The following is a 17,251-nucleotide window of genomic DNA, read 5'->3' as shown; positions in this document are numbered from 1 at the left end:
ACAGGATAAAAACAGGAGTAGGGAGCTGCACATGGGTCAGATCTGGAATGAACAGACATGGGTAATGGACTGATACCAGCTGCGCTTGACTCAGTCAACAGTGACATTTTACTTCACGTCTCAGAGCGCACACCGTGACCGTAGCACCACGTGAAGCTGCTTTGCAACATGGGGAAGGAAAACAACCACACAGGAGTCTACTGCTACATCAGCTAGTGATAAATATGCAAAAAGCAGTTGTTGGCTTATCCATGCACTGCTTACTAACCCCTTCTTCTGTAGTTCTTTGTCAAAACTAGGTTTAACCTACTACCCTTCAGGGTTTCCTTGTAAAGTAAGCAATATTTTTTTTTCTTCTTGTTAAAGAGGAACTGCAGCATTAATTATCCTTCCTCAGGGCATTAAAAAACCACATAAAAACCAAATGAAGTTGAAGTAAAGGCAGGAAACCCTGGTCTCCACACCCACATGTGGTCTACTACACCACAAACCTGCATTTCACATCAGTCCTGTCAGCAGGAAACTGCTCTAAGATCCATTTTTATAAGCACACGTAAGGATCCCCTGACATTTATACCCATCGCCACTGACAGCAACTTCATCCTGAGCATCATCACGATGACTCTCTGACCTTAAGACACACTAAGGGTTTACAAAGGCAGTCACTTCTAAACAAGACATGTATCGGTTTGGATCTCTGAAAATCGATGCTAATCGATACAAATTTTAATACATGCCCTATTAATAATGCTAATAAGAGTCTGTAATTCTTACATCTCTGCCACAACAGCTGGCCTGAATTTCAGTGGTTGGAAAATGACTCTGCCCACAGGTCTCATCTCCCAGGTACCACTATAGGCAAGCTAACATGCCCAAGACTCCCATTTGTTGGCTTCACAACAAGTAGGGCATTTTTCTTTTTTTTTCTTTTTCTATACCCAAACTAACAGAGAGAGCCTGTGCTGCGACAATCGCAAAAAAAAGCTTCCAGGGCACTTCAGCTTGTTTTGAGATGAGGCCACCACCAGCTGCCCGCCAGAAAAAGCGAAATGAAAATCTGACATTAACTGCAGCTGGAGATTTTAATATTTTTATTATGCCAGTCCGCAGCAGCTCAAGGCTTGTCAGCGTTTCCATTAGCAACACAGATTTTATGCATTTGTGACTTGGCAGTAGAAGGTCAATACAGACTGTCTCTTGGCATAAAACATCCTCAACAGGGAAGTAACCACCCTCTCTTTTTGTTGCAAACTACAGCACTAGTTATAAAGGTCTGAGGTTTTCATAATCCCCACTAAACACATAGTTCGTAACACTTAAAATTTGCTGAAGTCACTACATGCTGATACACAAAAATGCGTATAAATCTAACTCAACAGCAAAAATAGACTGGGGTGATCTTAAGGGGCTTTTGTTTTGATTGCACCTGTTTAACAGTTCCTCAGTGAAATGTATATGTTTATATATTAAAATCTCAACATCATTTAGCTACAGAAATGCATGAAACAAGAATTATTCTTCTTTACACAGAGACAAAAATCTAACATGTCTAAATTCATCTATAGCCTCATGAAGCCCATTAAAAAAACAAATTAGCAAGCGGTCCTGACCTACTTTAAGCGAGGAAGCAAGACGCCTTCCCACCATCAGCCGCTTGCCCAAGCATCGCTCCCGGGGGGACAGCAGGATCCGCTCCGCTTCCCTCACCAGGAGCAAAGGGCACTAAAATTAGTGGGGCACCAGAGACAGAAAAAGCAGGTCAGACCATCCAAAAGGACATGAGGAACTGATGGTTATAAATATGAAGTCTATTCCTGAATTATGAGGCACAGAGAAGTTCATTACCCAGCGAACCTAAATCCTTAGCTAGATTCGCCAAGCATTAATATTAAGACTTCAACTGCCCATCTCTTTCTATACTTGGGGGTGCTGGAGGATGAAATATTGGACATGAGCCGGCAATGGGCGCTTGCAGCCCAGAAGGACATTTGTATCCTGGGCTGCATCACCAGCAGCGTGTCCAGCAGGTGGAGGGAAGTGATTCTGCCCCTCTGCTCTGCTCTGGTGAGACCCCCCCTGCAGTTCTGTGTCCAGCTCTGGAGCCCTCAGCACAGGACACACATGAACCTGCTGGAGAGGGGCCAGAGGAGCCACAGGAATGATCCGAGGCTGGAACAGCTCTGCTGGGAGGACAGGCTGAGAGAGCTGGGGTTGTTCAGCCTGGAGAAGAGAAGGCTCCAGGGAGACCTTATTGCAGCCTTTCCAGATTTAAAAGGGGCCGATAAGAAAAGATGGGGACAGACTTTTTAGCAGGGCCAGTTACAATAGGACTAAGGGTGATGGTTTTAAACTAAAAGAGGGGAGATTCAGGCCAGACATGAGGAAGAAATTTTTTACACTGAGGGTGGTGTAACACTGGCCCAGGTTGCCCAGAGAGGTGGTGGATGCCCCATCCCTGGAGACATCCCAGGCCAGGCTGGACGGGGCTCTGAGCAACCTGAGCTGGGTGAAGATGTCCCTGCTCATGGCAAGGGTGGCACTGGAGGAGCTTTGAAGGTCCCTTCCAACCCAAACTATTCTATGATAATTCTACAGGCAATACATTATAAAAGTTTGTCTCTTCTCACAGCCTGCAAAACCCCATCACTGAAAAATAACACATACATATATGTGTGACTATATAAAGATATCTAAAAATCTGTATGGCTGCATACAGAGGAGATACTGCGAGCCACAATCTGTTGAAGTTGAATGAAATATCATGGTTCCTGGAACACAAACATTTCACATAGCTAATTATTTAAGCAGCCATTACCTCTTATGTACAGTCTTAGTTACAGCAGCAGACAGGCAGGAACGGCAGCTTTAACATCTCCAGTCTCTTAAATGTAAGATATCCCACATTCTTTCATTTTGCCAGTGTCTCCTTCTTGAATAGAAAACATATTTTCTTATCCTCAATGCATGCACCCAGAGAGGTGAAATACTTAGTAAAGGCAAAGAAAGAAAGATTAAAATTTGGTATTCCTAATCTGCCCCATTCCTTTGCCACACTTGCCACGAACTAAAGGGACAGAGCAAGTCAATTTATGAGCCAAAATAGCTGAGAAGCTCCTGAGCTCTTTCCCTGGAGCATTCAGGTCGCAGCAGGTTCCACCTCCCACCAGAAGAGCTCGGCTGGGAGAGGTTACAAACCACCCCCAACTCCCCAGAGGATTTAATGTTATTCTTGAAAACAGAGACAAATCACTTTGAAGATGAAAGTAGTTCCCATCTGAAGAATGGACAAACTTGATAACCTTTGTTTTGCAAGACAAATTACCTCCTGGGCACTTTAACATGTGCCATGGGTTGATTTTTTCTTTTTGGTTGGTTGGTTTTTTGGCCTAATTTATGGCTGAAGTAGGGACTATTAAACAGTAAATCACTGGCTTAATTTTTCAGGTGCTGACCCACGATCAGGCTGAAGCAACAGTAAGGCAGCATCACTCTCCTCATCTTTGCTTCTTCCAAAACTGAAATTGCTCCATATTCTGACTTCTGCATATCCCAGTCAAAGGCATTTCTGTTCAAGACTAAGGTTAGACATAAGTTTCCAGCTGATGCAAATCCCCAGCAGCTTTCACAGGAGCTACAGACACGCTGCTGGGGGAGCAGCTCCTGCTGCAGTTCCTTAACACAGCACAACACTTGCTCAAATGCCATTATCTCCTGAGCATGGCTTTGGAAATTCCCCCAAAAGCTTCTTATAAGAGAGTTCTATACAGAGCTATCCATTTACAGCTGGAGTTTTCACATGCTTCAAACATTACAGTGTGCAAGGATGCAGAGTCCTGGTAGATAAACATCTCCACCACCAAGCAATGCTAGAAGACATCTGTGGCCGCTCTGTGCATAGCAGCTTCACAAATGGTTGGAAAAATATTTTCAGAAAGTTGAATTATTAATATCTGTGCCTGCTGCAAATTCAAATCGCAATCTCCAACGTTTTCACCCAAGAATAAGATATAATTACTTACAGAAGTGACTCAAGCCAGGCTCACGTGTCTCCAGTTTGCACACAGAACCCCAGCGTTTCCTTCTATTAAATAACACCCACATCACGTCATTCAGCATGAAGTTTAACCAGTCAACAATATTTTTATATCTGTTATAATCTATGCTAAACACAGATGAGATAATCATACTGCCTCCCTGCTAGGAAGAAAGGCATCAATCAAACAAGGTATCACTTCTGTCTCATAATACTTAACACATGGAATAATAAGCAGGATCTCTTGGAAGCATAAAAAAAATTACTGAGTCACTTCAGACTTACAGACTAAACCTTGAGCCATTGAATAAATTTAATATTTGAAGGTGAACAACAGGCAAACAACTGGACATTCCTAAATATGGAAAATTCCTCTCTACAGAAGGAATGCAGAAGCAGGCTTGGAATTTCAGATCTTGATACAGATTATATATATGTTATTATTTCACATGTATATGTTTTATTTTTAGAAATATACAAATAATTAATGTTTATTGTGGAGAACTAGATACCTATAAAGTTTGTGCCAACAGTGTCAGAACAGATTCTAATCTGAGGTCTTGCTAGTATTTGCAAAATATAAAAGACCTAAAATTGTGTAATATCTTAGCATCCTAAGAAGCTTTTGCCGAAGTTAAAAGGACTCTTTCCATCTGCCTTCAACATGGACCAAAGCCCAGATGCAGGAAAGCACAGTGGTCAGATCACCAGGCTGACCAACAGTGGAGCAGAGAATCCAAAATTAACAAGAGTAACTAAAGGAAGCACGTATGCTTACACCAATGTTTCGCAATTATTTCATTAAGAAAAAAAGTTACTCTTAAAATACTTCTAAAAATAATACCTAAATCTTATTTTATGGTGCCACCACATTCACAGCCAGATAAAAACATCTTAAAATGTTAATTGCATTTCTCTTCCATTCTACTTGCTTATACCTATGAAAATTTAATTATATTTCTTGTAATTGTTTTATAGACTAACAGTTAATGTCCTGACAACCACCAGCCTCAAAACAGTACTTTAGATCAATGAAACAAAGAATCGCACATGGCAGAGGGTGAGACACAGACCCGGCTCCTGCAGCACATGGTGTTTTATCAAACTTCCCACGCAAGAGAAGGCACAAGACACATTTATTCCCCTTCTCCTAGCTAGAGTGCTTCTAAGAAGCCCAAAAGGCTGTGCTGCCATCCAGCGAGACCTGGTCAGGCTGGAGGGCTGGGCAGAGAAGAACCTGATGAAGTTCAACAAGGGCAAGCGCAGGGTCCTGCACTGGGGAGGAACATCTCCAGGCATCAGCACAGGCTGGGGATGGACCTGCTGGAAAGCAGCTCCGCAAAGGACCTGGAAGTTCTGGTTCACAGAATCACGGAATGTCAGGGATTGGAAGGGACCTCAAAAGATCATCCAGTCCAATCCCCCTGCCAGAGCAGGAACACCTAGGTGAGGTTACACAGGAAGGCGTCCAGGTGGGTTTTGAATGTCTCCAGAGAAGGAGACTCCACAACCTCCCTGGGCAGCCTGTTCCAGTGTTCCGTCACCCTCACTAAGAAGAAGTTTCTTCTCAAATTTAAGTGGAACCTCTTGTGTTCCAGCTTGAACCCATTACCCCTTGTCCTATCACTGGTTGTCACCGAGAAGAGCCTGGCTCCATCCTCATGACACCCACCCTTTATATATTTATAAACATTGATGAGGTCACCCCTCAGTCTCCTCTTCTCCAAGCTAAGGAGACCCAGCTCCCTCAGCCTTTCCTCACACGGGAGATGCTCCACTCCCTTCAGCATCTTTGTGGCCCTGCGCTGGACTCTCTCCAGCAGTTCCCTGTCCTTCCTGAACTGAGGGGCCCAGAACTGGACACAATATTCCAGATGAGGTCTCACCAGGGCAGAGTAGAGGGGAAGCAGAACCTCTCTCGACCTACTAATTCTGGGATTGCTGGTCCAGAGAAATGTGTGAGCCATTAACCTCTACACATCCACTTTGACGTTTAACTCAGAACATCCCTTGCTCCTTCTTGCTATCATCCTGGCTTCCTGCACCTACTCATGTACTCGGATTTCTTCTTCCCTGTCTCCCTTTTCCAGAGCACCCATCTCTCTCCATTCCCTGTAAAACTTCCAGCACTTCACTCACGGCCACCTCTGCACAAAGGTTAAAGTTACAACATTTCCACATCTACATCTCATCACAACTCTTGCCTAAGACAGAAAATGCTTAAGACATTTGCCAAATAAGGGCTAAAAATATATATCTCAAAATCGCCATGGAGATTAAAAGAGGTTTAAAGGTTAAGTTTTATCAAAGATTTGCACATTAACATTTTTCAACTGAAAATGGCCAGGTGACAGGGTAGCTGCCGTCATCATCAGTTTCTAACCGTTTAAAAGCTTATCACATTAAGTTCAGTGCTAACAAACTCACATACATAGATAGAAATAATATTTTTAAGAAGTGAAAAGTATTCAGAAAGCTTCTTAAGCCTGGAAAACAGTGACAACATCTAATTTTGAGATCAGCTCACAATATTAGGTAGAATTTAGTGTTTAAGGACGGAAAACATACAAAAATAAATTTAGTACTGAAAATACTGCAGTAGAGGAGAGTTCACTTCCCCCTTCCAAAATGACAACCATCAAAAAAAAAAAATATTCACAAGAGGTATAAACATTACAAGACAACAGGCCTGATGAGCTCACCTCACACAAGTTTAAAAGTTCACAAGCAGATTACTTCATTCAACCACATTTAAAAAAAAAAAGTCAGAGAAGAGATTTAATATTAACTGTGTTGGGTGTACACACACATTGATTTAGTAGACATACTGTAAAGTACTAAAAATACAGGGCGGGAATGCACGCCCAGAGCCTCCCAGGATGTAACAAACATGACATATTACATTGCCTGCAAAACTGACCTTTTTAGTATTATATATGTTAATTCCAGAGTATGTATTTATGCCTGTATTTTAGATTTTTGTACACGGTATAGGTCCAAACTTAGAAGTAAATTTTCTGCATGTGTCCAGCCAGTTACTGCTGACCAAGATGCTGGCAATGCTTTGTGGACTTGACGTTACTTGATGGTAACGATGGCAAATGCCGTCTGATGCAAAGCACCCCGCTTGCTTCCAGTCAGAGAACGGTAGAGGAAGTTATAAAATTACACACCAATCAAGTGTAAAACTAAATAACAAAGGGCAAAAGAGCAGGCTGTTTCATGTGGTTAAAGGAATAACTACCTGTATATACCTGTGGCTCCTTTCAGACTCACTTAGGCAACAAACCATTATGCCCAAACTGAGCAGCGCTTCCAGACAGAATAACATCACAAGCCGATAAGCCACTTAAAAAAGTAAGAAGCACGTGTACGATCAAGAATCCTGGATAACTCCAATCAGTGAGAATAACTAGCATACTAAGCAGGACTCACACAAGTCATTAATCACATTTTATCCTGCCGTTCTTCAGAACAGTACCTCAAGTTTTCTCCTACATCGGTACTGCCACTGAGGCAAAATTCAGCTCTTTCCGTTTCTCCCATGGTCTTGACACCACAGTATTTCGGAATACAGAATATATATTTTAAATACTAAATAGTAAAAGAAGCACGAGTGTTTTCTTCTGTGTTCACATTCAGCCACGGAAGACTTCACAATGCTACAGATTTTTACTCTTACACTGAAACAATTTTCAAATGCCAACTGAAAACTTTTTGACATGTGATTTTTTTTTTAAAAAACATTTTAAACCACGTGTGCTCATCCAGAACAGGGAAGGGCCACACCATTTCACCAAATCTTCTGCACTTAAAACTTTTGAGGAAAGCATCTGTGACCTTTCAGACCTAATAGCCCATCAAGAAAAATAATTCATATAGCCACATAACTTTCTCATGCCATATCTTTACAATCAACATACCTGTACTGCCTTGGAATATGAAATAATTAACACATCCCCAAGCAACAACAATAGGGCAATAAAATCCGAGTGTAGACACAGTGATTGAACAAAAACACAACCTGGCACACAGGCTGCGTCCGCAACAGCAACTCTGTGGTGCAAAGTCTCGGACCATCCACAAACTCAAACCAACCTCAAGACTTTGCTTTTTCCCCCTTCATGTCAGATACAGTCAGTTTACAGAGGGAATTCACAGGGTCAGGGCCCAACTGATACAAACGCGAACAGTCAATCTAGTGATTCGACTGAGAGAATAAAATAAAATAAAATAAAATCACAAGAATATGAATAATGCATGATGAGCTCTGAATTCCAGCAAAACCTCTTATATATGACTATATGCCTATATATCAGGGCCACTGGCTGTATCTGCCAATGTTTCCTACTGGTTTTTGGGGGGTTTTTTTGGTTGTTTGTTGTTTGGGTATTTTGTTTGTTTGGTTGGGGTTTTTTTATTTGGTTGGTTTTAATCTTATTTTTAGAAACAATGGTTTCCCCATCATAAGCAAGGCTCAGCCAAACCATTTATCCTGACGTTCCGGTTGAAATAAACCTGTTTCCTTGTTTATTCAGGCCAAAATGGCTGGTCAGTAGAGATCCGGCTCTCACTCCACAAGCACAGGAGTAATTATCCCCACTCTCGCAAATCCCAGACATGCTGATGCATGCGATTAACAGGAGCAGCTTGGGCAAACCCACATGGCACCCCTGATAACATACACTCCCGTGGCACCATTTCCTCCAAAAGCCAGAAGAAAAAAAATCAGCAGGAACAACAGACAGCACCATCGTATCAGCAGCTGTATAAACCGCAAAATCATTTGACTGATGGGATGGATAAATTACTGGGTATCTAATTTTCTCCAAGCCTTACTTGGATGTAAAGAATTCGGACAGAACAGGTGTCTGGTGTAAAACCCAGCAGAGAAACAAACCCCACAATTGTCGAAATAGGTATGTGTTTTATTCCGTTCCATAAAGACACCCTTATTACTTCAAACTAAATGCACATGGCTTATCCTATATACATCATTTTAAAGCTTACAGTTATTAATCTGCTGGTTTTTTAAATTAATGTTATACTACCTAATTGTGTTTAGGTTAAGGAACGACCCAGAAGAGAAGCCCGCGATCCCTCCCGACTCCAGGATTCCCATTTAAAGTTCTGGGCGAGGCCAATTTCTATTTTTGACAAGGAATTACAGAAGACGCTGCACTTGAAGGAGTTTTTCACCAGTTCACAGCAGCAGCAAGAACACGGCAACTGGGCAGCAGAGACACAGTCTTAGGAAGGTAGGTCAGCTGTGCTAATACTCTCACTTTTTGGTCTAGGGGGCTTTTAAAGGAAGGAAAGGGACTTGGGTTTGGTTTTGCATGGAAAAACACATGGACCAGGAAGTTGAACATGAAAGTAACCCAAAAAAAAAAAAAAAAAAGAAAAAAAAAATCACCCTTTTTAAAAGAAGTTCTTCATACTGCACCATAGTTGTCCACAGTTCTTAGGCTTCTCTGTATGCTACAGAAGGATAGATAAGCTAAACCAAATCCACATAATTTTATTACAAAAACAACTGTAAGGCCAAGAACTCACACTATATATTAAATACAATCTAAAAATTATATTGCAATCACAACTTTAAAATTTGTGCTGCTGTTGACGTTCATGACCCCAAAACACGAAGTCTCCTCACAATATATTTGATATTAAGAACATATGGAAAATAAAGCAAGCTTACCGCTTCCAAGGACATATTCGCTCGAACACACCCTGTGTTGCAGTTTTGCTTTTTTTTTTTTTTTTTTTTATTTAGGAGGAGGAAGAAAAAATGTCACAGCGAGCAAAGTTCATGTGTTAACCTGAGAAAGATCCAGGCTCGGCGCTAAGCAGGGGCGGCCGCACACACCTGCGCAGGCAAAACCTTTTCTCTGGCCCAACTCTATCGCAGACTTGACCCCTGCCGAGCGGTGGCCGAGGTGGTGACAATCCCAAACACGCTTGTAGAAGAGTCCAGCTTGCTCACCAGAATGTCCCCCGTGCCTACCGGCAAAACTTTTTCTACCTTAACTGATGAAAGGTACTAATTAATCTACTCGCTGCTCCTCCCTCCTGCGAGTTACTGCCTTGCACTTACAATCAAACTGGTTTTACTACCGTGAAAAGATATATTACAATAGAGCTAGTTACGTAACTAAGACAGCAATAAACGAAATAAAACAAGGAACTTAAGTTCTTAAAAACCTTCTCAGCTAGGTACGGACAAAAAACTTCAAAAATGAGCAGAAGGATGAATGCCAAATCATCACTTCCAGCTTATGGACTATTTGTTGGCTGGAAAGACAATAAAGCCACAAACAACAAAATACAAATGAACGAAAAAAAACCAACTCAAAAATAAAAAGCTTTCCACATCTCACACACCTTAACATCCCCAAAATCTTTATGTATTCAATCTAACAGCATTACCGCACTGCTCTGACCCACGCTGGAGATGAATGACTGTGCGCACGTTTCGCACCGTGATGAATTTTAGAAAGGAAAAGCCACTCTCAAAGAAAACAATAAAAGTCTGCTGGGTTTCCACGGGCTAATTCCTTTCAGGAATTTATGAAGTTGTTTATTTTAAATTGCCCATACAGGAAGAGGGAGAAAAATGGCAATAACAATGTCAGGAACAAGAAATCTAATTCAAATATTACACTTTTAGTGGGATTGTATCTGCACACAGTTCGAATGGGCATTTCAAAACAGGTTTTGTTAATAAAATTGGAAATCTATTCACTGCAAAATCCAACACTGCAATACAGGCAGAAAGTCTTTAAAAAGACCTATCACTGAAAAGTGAAATAAGTGACATTAGCTTCACAAGTGGGCAGTTTAATTGCTTGTACTTTTTTTACCGATTTGTTTTCAACTACACATTCACCGCAAGCTTCTCCGCCACCCCTGAGCTCTGGTTTCAAGATTCCTTTGGACATCCGACCCGCCGACTTCCCTCCCAACCTCTACAACACCTCCCGCTCTCCATTCAACGCAGTGACACTGTCACACGAGTGTCTGAGGATGTTTTGGAGGCTTCATGGGGCTCCCCTTAACTGAGTCTACCTGTTCTCTTTCTTTTAATTCAAACCAAAGCAGGTGAAAGCACCAAGAACTGCACCTTTTGGCACAGATCATCTCAGACTGTTGGTCAACCTGACAAGTGATGAGTCCATGGAAAATGCCTGGTCGCAGCTGGCACGAGGAACAAGGCAGCACCAAGCACGATCCTTCTTCAGGATGTCACCAGGAATGGGCAAACAGTTGGGGTAGAAGCTAAAAAAACCCAACCAAAAAGTCACCAAAAGATACTATAAAATACCAAGCATCAGCATCCCATCAGTAATCACAGGAAGCTTCCATACAGTCCCTTCTGCATATGAGTATTTCAAAGTTTAGTGCATAGCTCACCTACTTGTCCATACAACGGATTAACCCATTTGAAAACACAATGTCAGATTCCTTTGCTGAACTTCTGACAGCAAAGACCCAATCGCTACTACTACACAAAACATAAACCCACTACCACTACATAACACTATTTCACAATATTTCGAAGACTTGAGGAGAAAAAAAAAATAAATGGAGACATGATCACAAAGCTGTTTCCTGCACGACTTTAACAACTCGAAATGAAGTTGACAGCACTTGGTCACACTTCAAACAGAAAAGATGCATTTGTCAAAGCACGTAAAAGTCAAAGTATGAGGAGCGGTGTAAAATGTCAGTAAATTCTACGTATTAACAGAGCCCAGAAGGAGGGAACAGAAGGGGATTGATGTGCTTTAGCAGCAAAAATACAGTCTGAATCTGGGGCACTCAACACGTTCAGGCAGCACACAGCCATAATCCTCCCATCCATATTCTGGTTGTCCTTCATATGGGCAAAAAACAGCAGCCTGGCAACCAAGGAGAGTTTGCAGGTGCCACCAAAGCAACACGCTCTTTTCCTGCCCTGGGATGGGATGAAGCAGAGACAAACTAACAAAATGGGCAAAAAACAATTAGCTGGAATTAGCACCTCCTCCCCAGTTCTCCTGCAGTTGTCTTATTAAAACAAAGGGCTTCTTCTAAAAAGAACTCATTTCTCTTCTCTATAAACATCTAATATTTGGAAAACAAGTCCATCTTCACCAAGTTTAATCTGTCATATATTTATTATCTTTTAAAATATTTTATACATCAAGAGGCTAACCAAATCTAGTGGATAACACATGCATTTTCAGCTTCAAATGCTAATCCTTTTCAGAGCAGCACAGATTATAAATTTGCCATCCAAATTCTGCATGGACAGATTATACCCTTGCCTCAGTTCAATTCTTAACAAACCACCAGACAAATTTCTCCATATAATGAGTTCAGACCAGACCTCCACATAACACACGAAATTATATTCGCAACAGGAGAATAAGAAGAACCTTTCAGGAAGGAATAAATATTCAAGTACAGGCCCAGAATCTCACATCCAAATGTGTAAACCAGAGCAATCCTTGGCCCTGCCCATATGAATTGACTCTCATCACATTTCTACTGACCTGACCTGAGAGGTCCATCCCATGCACCTGAGTTCCCTCCAGTACCATGTCCTTCCAGCTGTTTCCTCCTCACCGTATCCTTCAGACCTTCAGCCTCCTTTCCCTTTCATGTGGGTCAAAAGAACTTGACAGTATCTGTCCCTCTTCAGCATCCTTCTTGTCATTACCCCTCCCAATCAACTTGCCGCACTTCTCTACTCTCAACCCTACACCCCCTTGCAGGAGCCATAAGGAGCCTCCTGCTCAGAGCAGTAAGACACACAATCACAGACTGGCTGGGGTTGGAAGGGACCCCTGGAAATCATCCAGTCCAACCCACCCGCTACAGCAGGTTCACCAGAGCAGATCGCACAGGAATGTGTCCAGGCGGGTTTGAATGTCTCCAGAGAAGGAGACTCCACAACCTCTCTGGGCAGCCTTCCCATAGGAAGCCCAGAGGACACACAGGCCGCCACCACCACCTCACCGAGCTACTGGCCGAGGCAGCAAATCAGTAAATCCACTTCTCAAGGGATCTTCCTTGTTCACAAGGCCAAAGTACAGCCCTGCTTCAGCTTGTTTCCACCTCCCTCCTGCAGTTCACCCACACCTCGCCGGTGTTCACATTGCACCAGGCCAAGCTGGAGCATTTGAGCTTAGCTGTTGAGGTTTGGTATTTGCAGCACTCCGGTCACAGAATCATAGAATCATTTTGGTTGGAAGACACCCTTAAGATCATAAAGTCCAACCATAACGTAACTCTGGCACTAAACCACGTCCCTAAGAAGCTCATCTATGTGTCTTTTAAACCCCTCCAGGGATGGTGACTCCACCACTTCCCTGGGCAGTTTGTTCCAATGCTTTGCAACCTTTTTCATGAATAAATTTTTCTTAATATCCAATCCGAACCTTCCCTGGCACAACTTCAGGCCATTTCCTCTCATCTTATTACTTGTTACGTGGGAGAAGAAACCAACACCCTCCATGCTACAACCTCCTTTCAGGTAGTCACAGCAGAATTTCAGAGACCCTGCACTATCAACAACCTACTGCAGGAGGAAATGAGAACAGCTGGAAGGGGAGAGGGGACGGAGGCAGAAAAACACCACATTTCTGCAACAGCTTTCCCAGAAATAGTCTCTCAAACTATCACTAACTGTAAATTAACTTCTAAGAAGAAACTACAATCACATTGGCCATGAAGAAAACCATGATTTTCACTTCCCTAACAATTAATACTTTCTCATCACTGAACGAGTCTTCCAGCCTATCATACCATTGTAAAAGTTCCCAAGATCAGCCTCATAACTGTGTTCCACTCCAGCATCAATAAGGCAAGATATATCCTGTTGTCATGAAACCAAAGAGATAACTTCCTTCTACATAGCTTGCTTTTCACTTCTCCAGATCACTACACCCTCTGGAAAACTGACTGTCCCCTGTAATTCAGGATATGCAACCATGCCATACACATACTGAATAGCTGTATAGCTAAAACACCTGGGGCTGAGATGCAAAAAGATTTTTCCGGATTAAAACAATTTAAAATGAAGTTTAGAAAAGCCACAGCTGCAGAAGGGCAAGAAAACACCCAACAAATTTAGCATTTAACATGGAAACAAGCTACATCCAACCCCACTTTGCTGCTCAGCAGAAAGATGGTCTTGATGACACAAGAACCAGAGAAGAGCCGTGTCTGATGTTTTCTTCCTATATGTCACTTGAATGCCAGTTAAGTGCATCATCAACACAGTAATCATTAAAACATCACCTAAGGTGAAATTAAGTTACTATTTATATAGGACTCACACCCCAAAATAGATTTTGAACTGAACTACAAACAACTGAAAATTATTAGACCTAAGTGAAAGGCATTCATACAAACTTTTCCTTAGTAAAAGACCCTCTCTGAAAATAACTGTATTACCCACAGTTTTAAAAGGTAGACTCTTAAATCCCTCTGCAGTAAATAAAAAATTACTAAGTTTGGGTTTTCATTAGATAAACAGAAAAATTGGCAAATTTAGCATAAGCAAGTGTAAAGAAATGCTTATAGCACTGGACAAATTTCCCCTTAGCTTTAATGATATGAAAATACTACATTAAGATACATTAGATAATTCTGTTTTGCAAAACTTAATTTTATTTCAAAAGAGACAGGAATATCTCAATTCACTTTGATTATGGTAGTTATCCTAAGGAATCCTTGGAAGTTACTAAAAAGGTTAGAAAGCATAAACAAGCAAAGTATAACATCTCTCTAACATTTGCGTAGTTTAGATGGGAAAATATCTGCAGCTCAGCAGGCTCTGAATTTGAGAAGTTACACATGGAATAGCACAGCGAGCCGCTTTGCAGAATTCAAGTAATTAATAATTAGGTGCATACCCATCATTATATTTAGAAAATTTGCAGAGAAAACAAGAAAAACGTGTAAGGTGCAAACAAGAACCTCAATTAAAACAGGACACATACACAGAATAAACACACAAGGTTAAATAAAAGGTGTGAGAAGCAATAGCTCACAGCAGAAGACAACTACCACAAGTCAGTCGCACAGGCCTGAGCGAGACAGAGATCCCAGAGAAGGGGATCAAGTCTAGGGAGATGATGACTAATCCAAAGACCCGACAGTGCTGCAGCCCAGTGGAGAACTTGCCTCACACCCTTCCCATCTCACTTATTCGCTGCTGACAAATGGGGAGCCCAGTCAAACCAAACAAGCTGAAAGCCAACCTGATTTCACAGTTACCTTTTAGCTGGACAAGGGGTAACGGTTTTAAACTAAAAGAGGGGAGATTCAGGTTAGACGTGAGGAAGAAACTTTTGACACGGAGGGTGGTGAAACACTGGCCCAGGTTGCCCAGAGAGGTGGTGGATGCCCCATCCCTGGAGACATCCCAGGCCAGGCTGGACGGGGCTCTGAGCAACCTGAGCTGGTGCAGATGTCCCTGCTCATGGCAGGGGTGGACTGGATGAGCTTTGAAGGTCCCTTCCAACACAAACCATTCTATGACTCTATGCTTCCCTGCCCTGTTCCTTTGCATGGCCATAGAAGAAGCAGTGGCAGCAGCCGGGAGTCCAGGGTAGGGCAGAATTGCTCCTTCAAACAAAGGAGCTTCATCCAGGCTGAAGCGCCCACACAACCACAGCCCAAGGACGCAGGTTTTCATTACAGCTGAGTTGACTCCTCTTCCCAACTCTCCCAAGATCTGATGCCTTCTCTAGGGGTAGGTTTGGAGGGTTTTTTGTGGTTTTGGTTTTTTGATCAGTTCACCTCACTAAAGCAGGTCACCATGGCTACCGACAACTGCGAGTGCACTGTATGAGTAGGACGGAGACACAACACACAGCACAAGGGTTACAGAGCAAAGAAATGCTGAAGTGAATAAGAAGAGACAGCACAACTCACTCAAAAAAAGGCCTTTGAAAGCATAACAAGATAATGTAATAATCTAAAAGGTCTTCCAACTTAAAAAAATACTCTTGTTACAAATACAACTGACGTGTAGTCTAACCATTTCAATAATAACTAGCCTGCTGTATGATCACAGCCAAACCAAGTCAATGCAGAAAACTCACCTTCACAAAGTTGTCCGGGAACATGCCCCTTTTGCCATTCAGCTCCCCTTCTAACCATCCTTCTTCTTCCAGTTTTCTCACATTCCTGATGATTTCCCCAACTCTGATCGTCAACTCATCATCATGCACTGCGTCATAGTCATATTCCACAATATAGTCCACTACAAAAAAAAACCAAACACATAATGAATGCAACTTCAGAGCCACGCATGTACAAAAAGACAGATCTAATGACAAGTGATTCCCTCACACCACTCATTTGTGAACTGTAGTGTTCCCAACCATTTTGGAGAGGGGGGAAAAAACTGGACAGTCACCTATTAGAATAAAGTAAATTCAGGAATATGATGCTAGATCATATTTTGGTGGTGGTGAGTAGGTTTTTGTGCAGATGTGGTGGAAGGGATTGCTGGCAGTGTTGGTTTATTGGTTTTTGGTTTGGGTTGGGTTTTTTTATTGTTTGTTTTTTCCACTGCCCTGCCAAGTCCCAGCCCAAGATCTACCAATTATGAATCACTGCCCAGAGGGGAAGCGTTTGTTACTCATTTGGGGGACAAGGAGGGAAAAAGGTTCAAATTGTGCACATATGGTATGTACACACAACACTTTGTTAATTCTCATACTTGCATCTGCTACTACATCTGCAAAAAACCTGCTTGCTGCATGCACAGTATTTTAGCAGGTTCAATCCAAGAAACGTAATATGGCCAGAAGGTATACAATTGACAATATAAGAACTTAATTTGCACAGACATGTAAAAGGCACCTTCCCTCAGATTCATCTGGTTTTGTATGATGAAGAATAAGCAAGCAAGCTTTAATTTTGATATAATTAAATTTACTCAGAGGAGCGCAGCAATGTATTTATATACTTGTCTGTTGCACAAGATCCATGAGAGCTGCTTACTGACAGCTTAAGGTTTGTTTAGCAATAAAAACTCATTTGTTCATCAATAAATTGTTTATACCAGAGATTTCCACAAATCTGCAGCAATCAACTTACCCACTCACTCAAATCTAGCCAGGACACCCAGGCGCTACCAAATTTAACACTGTTCTCACCAAAACCTCCCTCTCCTCTGCAGATCACAACCAACATGCACAAAGACAAGAGCACAAC

At 42.0% G+C, this 17,251-nt stretch overlaps 1 protein-coding gene across 2 annotated transcripts in view; it reads right to left on the bottom strand.

Annotated features, from left to right (window-relative positions):
• CD2AP (CD2 associated protein) overlaps positions 1-17,251 on the bottom strand; it is an 84,315-nt gene that overhangs the window by 44,898 nt on the left and 22,166 nt on the right. For both annotated transcript variants that reach the window (XM_065632718.1, XM_065632721.1), the window contains exon 2: positions 16,132-16,292. In XM_065632718.1, coding sequence (XP_065488790.1) covers positions 16,132-16,292 — 161 coding nt within the window. The remainder of the gene's footprint in view (positions 1-16,131; positions 16,293-17,251) is intronic.

This window comes from Caloenas nicobarica, chromosome 3, assembly GCF_036013445.1.
Source record: "Caloenas nicobarica isolate bCalNic1 chromosome 3, bCalNic1.hap1, whole genome shotgun sequence".
In the NCBI taxonomy this organism is placed as follows: domain Eukaryota; kingdom Metazoa; phylum Chordata; class Aves; order Columbiformes; family Columbidae; genus Caloenas; species Caloenas nicobarica.
This window is presented reverse-complemented; position numbering and strand designations above follow the sequence as displayed.